Source organism: Acyrthosiphon pisum, chromosome A3, assembly GCF_005508785.2.
Source record: "Acyrthosiphon pisum isolate AL4f chromosome A3, pea_aphid_22Mar2018_4r6ur, whole genome shotgun sequence".
NCBI lineage: Eukaryota > Metazoa > Arthropoda > Insecta > Hemiptera > Aphididae > Acyrthosiphon > Acyrthosiphon pisum.
In genome coordinates this window covers 31,809,736-31,825,003 of record NC_042496.1, presented here as the reverse complement: position 1 = coordinate 31,825,003, position 15,268 = coordinate 31,809,736, and the positions used below count along the sequence as shown (strand labels likewise).

At 29.6% G+C, this 15,268-nt stretch overlaps 1 protein-coding gene and 1 pseudogene across 1 annotated transcript in view; both read right to left on the bottom strand.

The window, feature by feature from the left end:
• Window positions 1–821: 821 nt before the first annotated feature.
• Window positions 822–1,903, bottom strand: LOC100161141 (annotated as a pseudogene).
• A 7,063-nt stretch (window positions 1,904–8,966) lies between these two features.
• The window catches only part of LOC100167284 (post-GPI attachment to proteins factor 2-like), a 9,360-nt gene continuing 3,058 nt past the window's right edge, over window positions 8,967–15,268 (bottom strand). Inside the window, exons 2-4 of the mRNA XM_001950953.5 lie at window positions 11,135–11,393; window positions 10,843–11,055; window positions 8,967–10,770 (exon numbers count right to left, since the gene is read on the bottom strand). Coding sequence (XP_001950988.1) covers window positions 10,637–10,770; window positions 10,843–11,055; window positions 11,135–11,393 — 606 coding nt within the window. The 3' untranslated portion in view covers window positions 8,967–10,636. The remainder of the gene's footprint in view (window positions 10,771–10,842; window positions 11,056–11,134; window positions 11,394–15,268) is intronic.

Genomic DNA, 15,268 nt, shown 5'->3' with positions numbered 1-15,268 from the left:
ACCATGGCGACCATTTATATACATAAAATTCCATCGGAAATTTCAAAATAATATATAATTGGTTGCCATGGTAATATGGACACACACACACACACTCACATACTCACACACACGCACATACATTCATTTTTATATATAAGGATGGTGCTATATTAATTATCCGATTCCTGCTGAGTATATTAGTATATTGAAAATATTAATGTCAAAATTAATGAAATAATATTAAACAATATTAATTTGTCCTTGTGTAACAAAAATAATTAATTACCTACGCAACATCTCTGATTCTTCGCATGTCTTCCGGCATATTATTGTGTAATTGTTTAGTTATCAAAACGTAAAAAGCATCTCATTACGTTAATAATCGGAAGTATGTAATTAAATGAAAAAGAAAATTATAATATTTTGAAATAATAAAACTGTATTAGATCCATAATCATAGTGACCCACGACATACAATGTATAATATAGAAGTATAACTTATAAGTATAATAGACTCAACGTTGAACAAAAAAAATCACGACCACGTCAAAATTACGAAAACTGCAAAATAAAAATAACAAAATAAAAATATGTTTTGAATCGTTGTCAGTGTCGGTAGTCGTTGAACTCTGGAGGCCCTGTTAGAAAAATAAACTTATTACTTTTTTCAATATATTGTAAAAATTTAAGACTTTGTATGAATAGAATATGTATTACTATTATGTAAAGGTATAATATGAATATATCTCACAATATAATATCACATTTCTAATAGGTACCTGTAGCATTAATAAACTAAACTATCTTTTAGACATTGATTTAGTGATTTCGCGGTACGCTGATATGCCATTTAATATATATTGTATGATACTTTGATATCAATAATATTGAGAGCCCCTATCATTTCAAAGCTATGGGGCCCCATTAAAATGCACCTTTTGCATCTATGGTATGTGTAGTAGGTAGTAGGGACTCGTCGTTGTAAGTTGAAACAAAATTGTGGCCTGCTTTTATAGAAAAACAAAAGCATAGTTAAAATTATATCAAAATTATTGGATAATGACTAAAAGGTAATAATGTACTTAAGGCATTTTTAGATTTGTATATTTAAAATCCAAAAATATGAGCTATATAATATAATTTATATTGGTTTGATATAATATTCTTCTTGCTGCAGTTTCATATGGCAGTATTCGTCGATCGTTTAAATAATAATCATTTGGAGGCCCTGAAAAGAGCCATTTTAAAAAGGTTAAATTTAGATTCAAGTACATTCTCCACGGATACGATGGGCTAATTGGATATCCTTGGGCATGATAGTCACTCGATAGTCGATTGGCATGAAGAGCACATAGGTTGGTGTCTTCAGAGATACCAACCAAGTAGACCTCGCTGGCTTCCTATAGAGCCATGACGGCGGAGCTCTGGAAACGCAAGTCGGTCTTGAAGTCCTGAGCGATCTCACGTACCAGACGTTGGAACGGCAGTTTGCGGATCAACAGTTCCGTATTATTTTGGTAACGACAAATTTCACGTATGGCGACAGTTCCTAGATGGCAACGATGTGGCTTTTTTCACTCCACCGGTGGCGGGTGCACTCTTACGTGCAGCTAAGCAGCTTTGGTGGTCAACTGCTTCCTGCAGGGTGCCTTTCCTCCGGTAGACTTTCGGGTGGTTTGCTTTGTACGAGTCATATTGTGTATTATATGTTGAAACAGAATTGTGGCCTCACACACCCCTCGGTGCAGGGTCTGTGGGATCGACGATATAAACACCACGTCACCGATCGATAAGTTATCATTCATCTCAACAATTCTTGTCTTTTTCACAAGTACTATTTTCAGCAATAGGTCATCGTGACCGGACGCGGCAAAGGAGGAAAAGTTCTGGAAAAAGGAGGTGCCAAACGGCATCCCAAAGTTTTCCGGGACAACATCCAGGGCATCACTAAGCCTGCAATCTGTCGTTTGGCTTGCCGGAGAGGAGTGAAACGAATTTCCGGATTGACCTATGAAGAGACCCGCGGAGTGTTGAAGGTTTTTCTGAAAAACGTGATCCGTGGCACCGTCACTTATACCGAACACGCCAAGAGGAAGACCGTCACGGATATGGATGTAGTGTACGCTCTCAAACGCCAAGACCGAACACTGTACGGATTCGGTGTATAAATCAACGATCAATAATTTGCTCGATTACCACTTTTCTAATTCAAAAAAAATGTCATCAAAATGGTCCTTTTTAGGGCCACTAAATCGCCAAATCATATTACTAGTATATTTACTACCAGCTGAGTGGGGAGTGCCCAAATTTTATTTTTAATACATTTTTAGGTAATAAATGTACCCAATGCTCAAATGAGGTGTGGGAAGAGTGATGGTTGCGGAGGGAGGAGCTCATCGACTATTTTTTTATTTATTTGGATGGGGGATGGCACAAACTAATGCCCAAAATGTTTTTTATTAAAATGTGGATTTAAATTGTCGTCTGTCAATAAAAATAAATTTGATAATATTTAAGGGGATTGGTGGCGGACAATTATTTTAGCCAAAACATACCAATCTTTTGTCCGGAGGTGCATAAAAAGTTGGAATATATTTTATCCATCATACTGATCGACTTAGTACCTTATACGATAGTACCTATAATTTTTAAAACTGATCAGAATTCGTTATTGTCTGCTTGAGATCGGTCAGTCCACTTTCCCAAATTCACCCCCTCAACATAAATTTAGTTATCTAACCTCCTCAACAATATTTTGAAATTTCAGAATTTTCAAACGTTGATTATTTGGAATTTAAATGAGAAATCTTAAAATGTGAACTGACCTATCTCAAGTAGACATTTTGACGAATTCAAATCAGTTAAGTAATCAAAAGTATTATCGCATTACTAGGATGGACATAAAGTCCTACATACTTTTAGACTTTAGACTAAGTCTTTAGTGAAATAAGACACAAGTTCTGGATCGTTCACGCGTGCGACTTGACTTGACTTGTTCGCCTGGGCGAACCACGTGCGTAGGCGTTGCTTGTGTAGTGCGGAACGCGTATACACACTAATAATCATTTACTACATACAAAGTCGCAAGTCACACACCTACACGCCCGTAAATATTGCCTATACTAAACTCCTTAATATTAAATACAACCACATTAATTTACTGATAAAAAATAATGTGGTACCAGTAGGTATATATCTAATATATCGGCGCTTCAGATATATTTATAATAAAGATAACAAATAACAATTTTAATTTTAATATTTAAAAAAAATCATGAATTACTGATTTTTGTTATAATATGACAACTTTGCAATTACACAGTACCTAACAAATAATATTATGGACCATATACTTTGAAATCGTATTTTTGTATTTAGAACTTAGGTACGCACCTAATACTGGATAGTATTATGTTTTAAAAATTAAAATGTTTTCAATCATATTGTTTAATAATATATTATACCCAATAAACCAATTTTTGAGTTTCTGCAGTTTTGTACAGAGGCGTTGATATTATCCTATAGATACTTATATCATTAAAATATTCAAAAGTGCAATGAAGACGTATGGCTATATTAATATTAATGTATTATATTATATTATTTTGTAATGTGCATATGTTGTCATATAATCTGTACCTAAATTAAATAAATAATAAAAATCGTATACTGCAACGTCATCTACCGACGAAATCAGCAGTGGTTCTATAAAGATTTATAATCTATAAAAAGAATTATAGTTAAGTTCAAAATATAATATGAAAACTATAATGCATATAAAATATACATAATATAATATATACCTATGGAAATAATGTATATTTATTATTTATTTACCCATGTTTAATATTGTTTATGTATATTATTGGTAAACATATCCAAGTATCAAAACGTCAAAAACAATTTCCAACTTCCAACCTTACAATTTTTGTAATTCACCAAAATATTTAATATTATAAACCTATTATACGTGCTATTGTACGTAGGTACATAAAATAAATGTATATATTATATACCTATTAAAAAAAACTAATGCAACTCAAATGACAGTCCTGTGGTTCGGCCAAAGTCTATTGAATGTGACATTATATATTTTGTAAAGAACGAATATAACAAAATGTTTCAAACAAAATTGGTTGATACCTACCTATATTTTTGACCAATTTGGTGATATCCTGAATTTTAATGATGTGTTTTAAAAATAATTGTTACAGGTGTATTGAACGAAAAACACTATATAAGCCGAATACACATTTTGGAACTTAAGATAAAAACGTACCTATACGCATTTTCTTATTATATACGCCATAAATTACAATAAACCTTAATATTATGCTATTTATGTTTAATAGATTATATGAACAAAATGAGTCAATAAAAGATAGTTATAAACAACAATGCGTGAGAGTTAAGAACAAGTGTTTGTACGATAATAAGCAGGCAGAAGCAAAAATTAAAGCGTTGAAAAAAACTCTTGAGCCATTAAAAGGTGCGATAGCTAATAGAGATGGAACGATTTCGACGGCAAGACAAGAAACTTGAATACAAAGTGTAAGAATATAAAACAATACAAAAACAAAATAAAACCTAAAGCAGTGAAAAGTTAACTTCGTTTTGGTTTTTTTATAAATTATAAACGCCTATCATGGTGGTCGTAAATGATTGTGTTATTAGAAAAAATAATTCAATGTTTTTTTTACTTATAGACAATGATAATCAATGAGAAGGATAAAAATTAACTTGGAACACAAGCCAGAATTTTTGCCAAATAATTATTTACACGGTATAACACAAGCAAATAAAAAAGGAATTTTATATTTATCATTTATCAACATATCACATATGTCTAACTGTTATTTACTATGTTATTTTATGTTAGACTTTAACATAGAAAGTTAGGACAGTTAGGAACCTAAAATAATTATTTACTTTTCGTTGTTTCAGAATAATATATTGAATCAAGACAAAAAAATAGAAAACTTAGAAGCAACTATTATAAAATTAAGACATAGGAATGAGAATTTAGAGAGAAATATAGATAATATCGTCACTATAAATAAATCGATAATGACCAACCTGCAAGGTCATATTCTATCGAAGAAGTTAGACAATATTCTAAATACAGCCATTATTTACGAACCAAACATTAAATTTTACTGCATATTACCTACGCAGGGATAAACATTAGTATTTAGTATTACAAAATACAACATTATTTAACATTAAATATTTTTTTTTATAAATTATGTGACTATTATTATTACTTACTGAAGTACCTATTATGGATATTAGATAAATAATTTATAATTATATTTATTATCTTTAATTTCAGTCGTTGCAGAAACAAATCTATAAATTACAAGATCAGCTTAATGACGAAAAATCAAAGAACTCTAATCTTTTAAATCAAATAAAAACGGTTAAAAATCTAGATGAAATAGATCATAAATCTAGTACAAAGAATCTGAATGATGCTCTAGGTGAAATCCGGAGGCTGACAAATTTAAATAAGAACTTAACGTACCTATATATACATAATATTTAATAAACCTAAGAACTGTGATTAGTATATTGTTATAACACATATTTGCAAGCATGGTCAATGCGGTCATAAATGAGTTTAAAGTTAATGTTGAGTTAACTTAGTTTAGATCTTTTGATTTGTATTTATATAAATTTAATAAATAACAAGTTACTTTTAATCGAATCCAAGGTACCTACATTAGTTTATAAATAATGAAATATGGCTATTTATATGTTAAAAAGTAACTTAACCTAGTTAATAATTTAATTGTAAGTTTCCGCGTAACTTTTAACTTCACAGAGCTTAAAAACAAAATAGTATAACTATTAACTTTAAAATATTTAAATTGCTTTCTAACAACTTCGATTGACTTAATTAAAATTTATCATTAACCAGTCCACTGAATGACCAAGCTTGCATATTACTATAATATTATAATTAAATTAAAATTGGTTTGTAGGTTAAAAAACAATGGTTTGGAGAAATATAAAGAAGACAACAATACATTAAAATCTAAAACAAAAGATATTGAAAACAAATTGGCATACGTCATGCAACATAAACTGACAAACCTGGATAATAGAAAAACGAGTCATATTTTAAACACAGGAGTGCTTGAAGTAAATACTAAAAATGGAAAAAAAATTTTATTTTTAAAAATTAATATTTGAATTAAAATGTAATATTAATCGTATATTTTACAGATGCTACATCCTAAAATAAAGAAGAACAGAGTAACAAATAATCAGCTACTTAAAACTTTAATAGAATGTCGTACTAAATTGAACGAATCAAACCTGGCAAACAAACAAAAGTTTAAAGGTAAAAAAAAACTAAGCAAATTCAGATAGATATACAGGACAATTTAATCTATTATCATATATTCATACTCATATACCTATGTTAATATTAAAATACTATATTATGCACAATTTTGCTAATCATATTGTTCAAAAAGATTTTTATTTCATTACAGTTTAAGATTTGATCAAAGTGCAGACGATTATGTATTTATGTACGACGATATCGATGGTAGTACCAAAACAGAACTACGTGTAATTCCACTGTTGGTGAAATAGTTTGTATTATACTAAATATTTTAACAAACATTAGAAAATACTAAATAGGTAGTGATATTTTATCAATTTAAAATTGTAATAGTATTTTCAATAATTTTAACTCAATAAAGTCTTTTAACAATTTACTTATACTATAATATAGAAAAAAAATTAAAGGATTGATTCTATACTTTTTTTCTCATAAGTTCAACGGTTAACGAGTTATAAAAAAAATAGTGAGAGGGTAGATTTCAAACTTTTTTTTTTTTGGGGGGGGGGGGGAAGGGATACGCACAGGGGTTAGGCGTCAGGACTTTTAGTATGTTCAATGGGACGGTACACTTTAAGAGTGTACCAAAATTCACTAGGGAGGAATTTTTTCCAATCTTTTTCTCAATTTAACTGGACTACCTGTACTCTATTAAGAATAAGCTAGCTCACTTTCGCACTTTCAATTTAGCTGCTGAAAGGGACCAACCCCCCTGACGAGTGTCAAATGCTATGTTGGCCGTAGCCATTTTCCTCCAAAAATGAGATACCGTTTTCCTCCACTGTCCATTTTCCTACAATAAATAATAAATAAAATAATAAAATAGTTAATACAAATAATTTATGCATAGCAAAAAAAAATTTTGTCAGGTTATTATGTTTACTTAATACAAATAAAATAATAAAATAGTTAATAGTTAATAGCTATAAATAATTTATACATATCAACAAAAATAAATAAATTGATTATAATATAATATTTTTTTTATAATTATAGGACATTTCAGCAACAAGTACCTGTTTAAATAAAAGAAAAATTAGACATAATAATATGAATAATTATTTTACTTTTTGTTATTATATACCTAGAAATGTCTACGTTTTGCAATTTAATAATTGCATTGTCGATTACTCCACGACATTTGTTTGCTCGGTAGTCTTTTTTTGGAGTATGAATGCTTCTTATTTTACAATAAATATTGGTTCGAATTTGCTTCGTAATATTGAGCCACATAAAAATATTTGGTTTTTCTTTATAAAAATGTTCTTTAAAATTCGAATGGAATGACTCACATGCATTGGTAGTTCGTAATAATGCCTTTAATGTTATATATGTACGTATCTTTATTAGATATCTTAATCAATAGCTGATATAGATAGCCGATACCAGAATGTATTCATTAACCGATGATCGCAAAATGTGATCCTAGCTTTACTCTATCTTTATAAAACGGAACGTAATGCTTCAACAAGAATATTTGCTAAAATATTGGAAGAAAATAGATATAACTTTAGTCGATAATAAAGTGGAGGAAAACGATATCTCGTTTTCGGAGGAAAATAGAATCGCCCGCTGTGCTTGGTCGTCAGTGGTCCACCGCTGCCGTTACCCGTAGCTGACATTCATCAGGGGGGGTCAGACCCTTCCAGCGGCTCAGTTGAAAGCGCGATAGATAATGGGCAAACTTATTCTGAATAGAGTGTAGTACCTACCTTTACCTACTCAGTTCGAGTTTATGACATTCTGTCATCCCGAAGAAACATTACTGCCGGTGTTCCCGAAGAGTCATGCTTATCACCGCTCCTGCAGCTTATAACTTTTATAAACGATATGCCAACCAACCCGGGTACTCAATTCAACTTATTCGTGGACGACACCATGATTCAAAAGACCAGCATAAGCATACAACACGTGGCAAACCTGCAACTTGAAAAACCCCTGGGTTAGAAAAATGGAAACTAACCTTATATGAAAACAAAAAATTTGCAATTAAGTTCGGAAAAAATATCAAGGAAATAAATCCACTTAAATCAAAGAAAACGTGGTACCGTGGACTACTGGTATTACAACAATGTGTGTGAGGAGCTTTCAGCCTTGTATTAAATATTCAAGCATTTTAATCAAATGAATAAAATTTAATTTACATTCATGAAAAAAAAAAATTTAAAAAATTTAAAATGTCCGTAAACAACTTGAAAACTTAACTATATTAATCAATAATAATTAAAACAAATAATAATACTTTCATGATTATATATATATTTTTTTTTAGTTAATACTATTAATGATATTTATTAATGTCACCATGGTAATATGGACACACATACAGACAGACACTGGGATTACTGCCAAGTTTCTGAATGTTGTTTTTTGTATCTCAATCTGAATTTGATATATTTTGTCAGCATTCAAGAAGTTTGTGTTTGACTGTGATGAGTGTACCTCAAGGTAGATCTTGCATGGCCAAGAGGAGTATGATTATGTTTACATATAATGTATTTCTAGGTAAAATTAATGTTAAAAATTCTTTCTCAAATGTCGGCCTTTGACGTTAATATTTATTAACATCACATGCCCACTTCTTTTAAGATCCAAATTAATAATGTTTTTAAGAAAATTAAAAAAAAACATATTTTTTTATCATGGTTTATTGAAATTATAACTCATTGATACAATTAATTTCATAATTCACACAAATCATATTAAATTAATGTATAAGTTATAACATTTATCCATGTCCACTAAAAAGTAGTGCAATAATTTATAACAAAATGTCAATGTTTATGACTTAAACAATGACTTAAAAATTACCCTAATATGTTAATGTATTTATTAAAATTTGAAACAAAAACATCAATAAATCGTACATTCAAATAAATTAAAACTAGAAAACAAAGTGGTTTACAAGACTAGTATAGGGATACAAACATAAATTTCATCTTACAGAATATTATAATTATAACTAAACAGGTAGGTAGTAACCAATTGACTAGAAACTGTGTGAATTATCTGACTAGGTAATATATTGTAATAATAATAACTCTTTGTTTTTATAATGTAAATGCATTGTTGAAAATCAGAAAATTTGGTAAGTTTGAGGAAGCAATGAGTAAATGATGATACAGGAAGCTTATTTTATAGATCACTGGAAGAATCATAATTATCATAATATATGTTATAAAATCCCACCCAACTGAAGCAAATGAGCACCTCAAAAAACAAATAATTATTTGTAATAACAATATTTTTTTAACATCATAATTACCACAAAACAAAAGAAGTACTACTTAGTTCTACATGTGTCATAGAGCTAACGATTAACCCTTTTTCATAGAAACACTGGCAATACATACAAAGAAAAAAATGACGCTCTTAGGATCCAGCAAGTGATAATAAAAATAATTATTAACAAAATATATTTTTAAAGTAATTTTCTTCATAAACAAATATATTCAAGCTTCATGGAAGTCTAATTCAGGTGCAGTATAAAATAAGTCTTTCCCTTTGTAAATAATATATCAATTAATCATACACTTTTGTGTATATGATACAAAATAGTGATTTAAAAACATAAAAGCAGCCACAATTGACTTTATAATAATAAGCCTTCATTATTTTAATAAGGCGTAATAATGTTTATTTGAAATTATAATGATGATTTGGTTTTTATTCAAAATACTTATACAGTTGTGTATACAATGTCTACATGTATTGGTCTCACATAACTTTTTTTTTTTGCACCCAATTATAATATTGTAGTAACACATATTTTACATGTAGAATAACTAATTTCTCAGGTGGTTGCGGTAAAAACACTTACCAAAGGACAACTGATGATAATATATGAGCTAAATTTGTTTGTTATAAAATGTATATATTGTACCATAAACAAATTTAAACACATATATTATCCTTAGTAGCGAAATCACAACTATTCGAAACTTTGGTTATTGTGCGTGTTTATATTGGAAACTATAATAATATTATACATGTATTTATAATTATATGTGTATGCATAATAATTATATATTTTGAACTTAACATTAGATAAAGACGAATTTCAATTGTGTAGGAAGTTAAAAATTCAATCGAAAACTATTCAAACTGAAATTCGACAAGAATATAAAACAATATAGTTTCCAAACTAAACACATATTACATGAGCGTTGGCCTAAGAGCTGTCAAATGTGTATATATATTTATGTGTACTTTATATTATATACTTAAAAAGTAGATTAATTAGAAAGTGTATGGAAGTAAGATGTTTGAGTCATAAGTCTTCAATTCAGTATAGAGAACATTTCAGTCCGATTTTAATGTTGGAAAGTTTTTAGTAACTATCAACTGTTCGTGTGGGAAGTCCAGTGTAATGGTAAAGTGGAAAGCCATATTTGATACTGCCAGGACGTACTCGCTGAGTGCAAACCAGGTGAATGCTGAAACGAAAACGACAAATAAAAATTATTACACTATTTAATTTTTTAATATTGTGTTATTGAAGATTTTACCCAAATCATGGCAGTAGAACCGATGTTTAATAAAGTAAATTATTAATGTGAACGTCGACGTGATACAAACAGTGAATAGTATTTTCTTAATGGTATACGACAGACGCTGATGTTCCGTCATTGTTTTGTGTACCTTGCTAAATGTCTTAATCATAACGATCATGTACAACAATGAGCTGAGCATGAACAAAATGAAGATCTTCTCGTGCACGGCTAAACGACAAAACGTAGGGGTGATTGTTGTTAAAATACAGAAGATTAAATAACAATAAGTATAAACTTGGATACGCACGATAGTTTTCTCTGTTGGATATGTAGGTTACGCCACAGATGGCGGCTATTTCGATGAGATTGAGCCAGTAGCAGAGGTTTATGAGTATGTAACAGGTGGACTTGTCAGCGACCTTGGACACCTGATTGATGAAATAGTTGTAGTACACCTGGGCGATGACCATACGCGGTCCAACGTGAAAAGCAACGGCTATCCGCCACATGTACGTCTGGGGCGTCACACCAGTGATGGCACTAATCGATGGTATCACATTGTAGACCTAACGGGGCAAAAAAACGTCGCTTGAGTCAAACCCAAAAAACGGCAACAAGCAACTCAGGAGTCAGGGACATCCGTGGCGCTCATTGTATGGGGGGGGGGGGGGGGGTCCATTTTTGAAAATACGGTAGAACCTCGATTATCCGAACTAATTGGGACCGCACCTAGTTCGGATACACAAAAGTTCGGATATTGGAAATTTAAAAAAAAAATTAGAACTACATAACTCTTAATTATTTATTATTTTTATAATTAAATATTTATTATTGTTATTAATATTTTATTAGAATTACATACATTACATTATCAGAAGCATTATCATACATTATAAGAAATACATTACATTTATTTTATTTACACGTAAAATACATACATAACCTGTACTAATAATAAACCAAAAACGATAGTTTTGATAAATTCGATAAACCGGCCGGCCGACCGACCGGACCCGCCGGATACGAGTTTTCATGTTCGGATAACAGAACGTTCGAATACGCTAATTATAGTTCGGTTAATAGAGGGTTCGTATAACGGAGGTTCGGATAATCGAGGTTCTACTGTATGTAAATAAGAATATACAAAACTTATCATTTATAAAAATTATAAATTACAACAATAAGTAATGAAATTATTAAAAAAATGCAGCGAACCCGTTGGGCAAAACAATAACTCTAATCTGAGTTGAAAAATATTACATTTTTAATTTAAAATTGATGAATTTCAATAAATAAATATGTATTCTTTGAATCCGTCAATACTTAAGGACTAATATTAAAATTAATATAATTTGACTTGGTATGTTAGAAACCTAGTTAGTGGAATTCATCACTTACCAACACCAATGATTAATTTTGTTTAGATTTATTTTTATTAGTTATAAAATATTATATATGAAGTGATAAGCGTGTTACTGTCTGAATTTAATGAAATGCATGAATACAATTTAAACTATAAATATAATAATACTTTAATGTCCGTATGCATCATAGTCAATTATTAGATGTTTTTACCTCAGGTAGTCATTATATAACAATTATAAGTAGCGGACCGGGGGAAATAATCGATTCGTGAAAATCACAATTCAAGTCAACCTAATTTAGTTACCTATCTCCATCTTTCGATTACTCTTTATTTAATTTTTAATTTTTCCATCATTATAATATTATATATTTTAGATTGTGAGCGGAGAGATAAATGTAGGTATTGATTTTACAAAAAATTAATGTGTTTTTATCAGTTAATATGTTGATAAGTAGTCAAAACATGTTTCGATTTTCAACTTAAGAATATTTTCTGATGAAAGATAAAATCTAGTTGGTGCACTCGAGAGATCAAAATAAAAAATTCCAAGAAGTTTTTAAAAGCATCGTGAAAACAAAAAAAAATAAAGGGAAAACGATAGTTTTTACATAAAACCAATTTTCAACAAAATCTATGTTGTTTTTTTGATCCAACTGAAAAAATAATCGTACTCTTGAAATAGCCACTGAAAGTTTATATTGGAATTTTTAAAATTATTTGACTATTTTAAGCTTTTATAGGCATAAGACATTTTCGATTTTTGTTAGTTTTTTTTTAAATTATTGTAGATAAAAAATTGTTCGTTAAGTCAAGAAACTGGAAAATTGTATACAAAATTCCTAATAAGTTGACGATGACATAAGTTTAATTTCAAAAAAAAAAATTAAACCTCAATTCAATTATATTCTATATTTTATATATTATTATTATTATTATATTTTATATTTTTAAATATTTAAAAATTGAATACAAGAAAAATACAAAAAAATTTTGCGGAAAGTTAAATTATTTTTTTATGAATCTCCTAAGTTCAAATTTTAACGACATTGGGATTCACTTAGTAAATTAACAATTTCTCATCGAAAGATTATTTTACTAAGTTGTAATTCGAAAACGAATAATAATTGTAAGTATAGGAACACATTTTTTCTTATATAGATAACAATAGGGTATTTAAACAGCGGCCCGACCAGAATTTTCCCGGCTTTCTGGCAACCCAGTCCGCTTGCCTCTGAAGTGTATATTTATAGTATTATATTATTAAAAATAATATATAATATATAATATTGTTAAAAATATAATTTGTAACTTCAGTGGTAGTGGCGGTATCTTTGTTAAAATCAGTGTCGTATAAAGGGGGAGGTACGTGTGGGTCAGGTCGAGGAGCCCCATTGGCTTTGGAGTGGATAATCTTCCATATTGTGTTTGATGCAGGGTTGACACATAAAAGCCCAGTCCGAAAAAAACGCAAGCTGTTTTTCTAGTTTAAACTCACTTGATATTTTAAAAAACCCATAAAAAACAGGGCTGCTTTTCTGGATGAAATAGAAATTCACTCAATTTTTTTTCGCATACAAAAATATCACAATTGTCTATATTATGATAATAAATATTTGCGCTTCCTATAATATTCTAGTAATAAAAAAAGTATTGAGTTTTGGAGTTTCCTGAAGAAATTCTTAGTTCTTTTTCTTAGCTACTTTTGGTAAGGATTTTGGCACCACTTATCTGGACAAGGTAATTATTTATTTATATTTACTAATATTAAATTAAATGATAAATAAAAATACACAAGAAACACGGCATGGTTGAAATTATGTTAAAACGTTTTATAATATTATATTTGTATCTCTAACTGAGTTGCCTAAATTTTAACAACAAAAAGTATGTTGGGCACCAGGAATATATAAAGGAAAAAAAAACGGGTAAGTGGATGTCGCTCTGCTGTACAGTAGGTTACTAGTGAGTCAATGTATAATATAATGGATTGTATTAAACTTGAATTCAACGATATAGTATTATTGCATAAGTAAAACAATTGTGAGCGAAGACGGTTTGACAGTCTGAATATTGTTATTATTTATTACATCCTGTAAGTTGGATTTATATTATAATAGGTATTATTATTTTTTATTCGTTTCTATGGCGATAAACAAAGCGTTAAAAATTAAAATACTATTTTTAGCGGTTTTTAGAAATTTTTCGGTAGTTTTTCTCGTGGCATTAAAAAGCTATTGCAACAATCGAAAAATTACCTCTGTAAAGTACCATCTTATCAGATTTTCTAAAAGATAAGGTACTATATGTTAAAATCGAAGAACTCCTTCTGGTAGAACTTTTGTATGCAGGATAGAAAAAAAAATGAAAAAAAAAACTAAACAGCATTGTAAAACCACTAGCTTCCTCGCTCCGCTCAGATTCTAAGATGTATCCTATCTATTGTATACATATTATTCATAATACAAACATATTTTTAGGGATTTGATGGGAGGGGTGCGCCACATTCGGAAAATTCAAAAAACCATGCAGCTAATACATTTCCGATTTTTTAGGATAGTTTTTTTCAGAAAAAAACCCGATAAAATCACACATCATAACTTATACCGAATATTCACCCTCTGATGTTTTTCATGCTGATGAAACTGGTTTGTACTTTAGAGCAGCGGGTCTCAACTCTCAACCATAGGGTTGCGACCCATTTTTGGAACGCCAATAGTTTAAAGAGGATGTCAGCGCATATAGTGCACTATTCGTTTTCTCTCTCTGGCTCACACGCAACATAGACAAAACATATTTACGCAAAATCATTTTTTTTATGCGTTTAAGTAATCTTAGAGTAAAGTAACCTATTACAAAAAAGATGGAGAATAATATTTTTTAGGGAATGACATATCGATTTTATATTTTTTTATTATTATTTGACTTTGTATTCGACCTTCAAAACAAACAAAAAATGCTGTAAGTTTAAATGATGTTTAAATTGTTTTGAGACAATAATTAGACAAATCGATATGTCATTCCCTCAATTATAATATTATAATATTCTCTATCTTTTTTGTAATGAGTGACTTTACT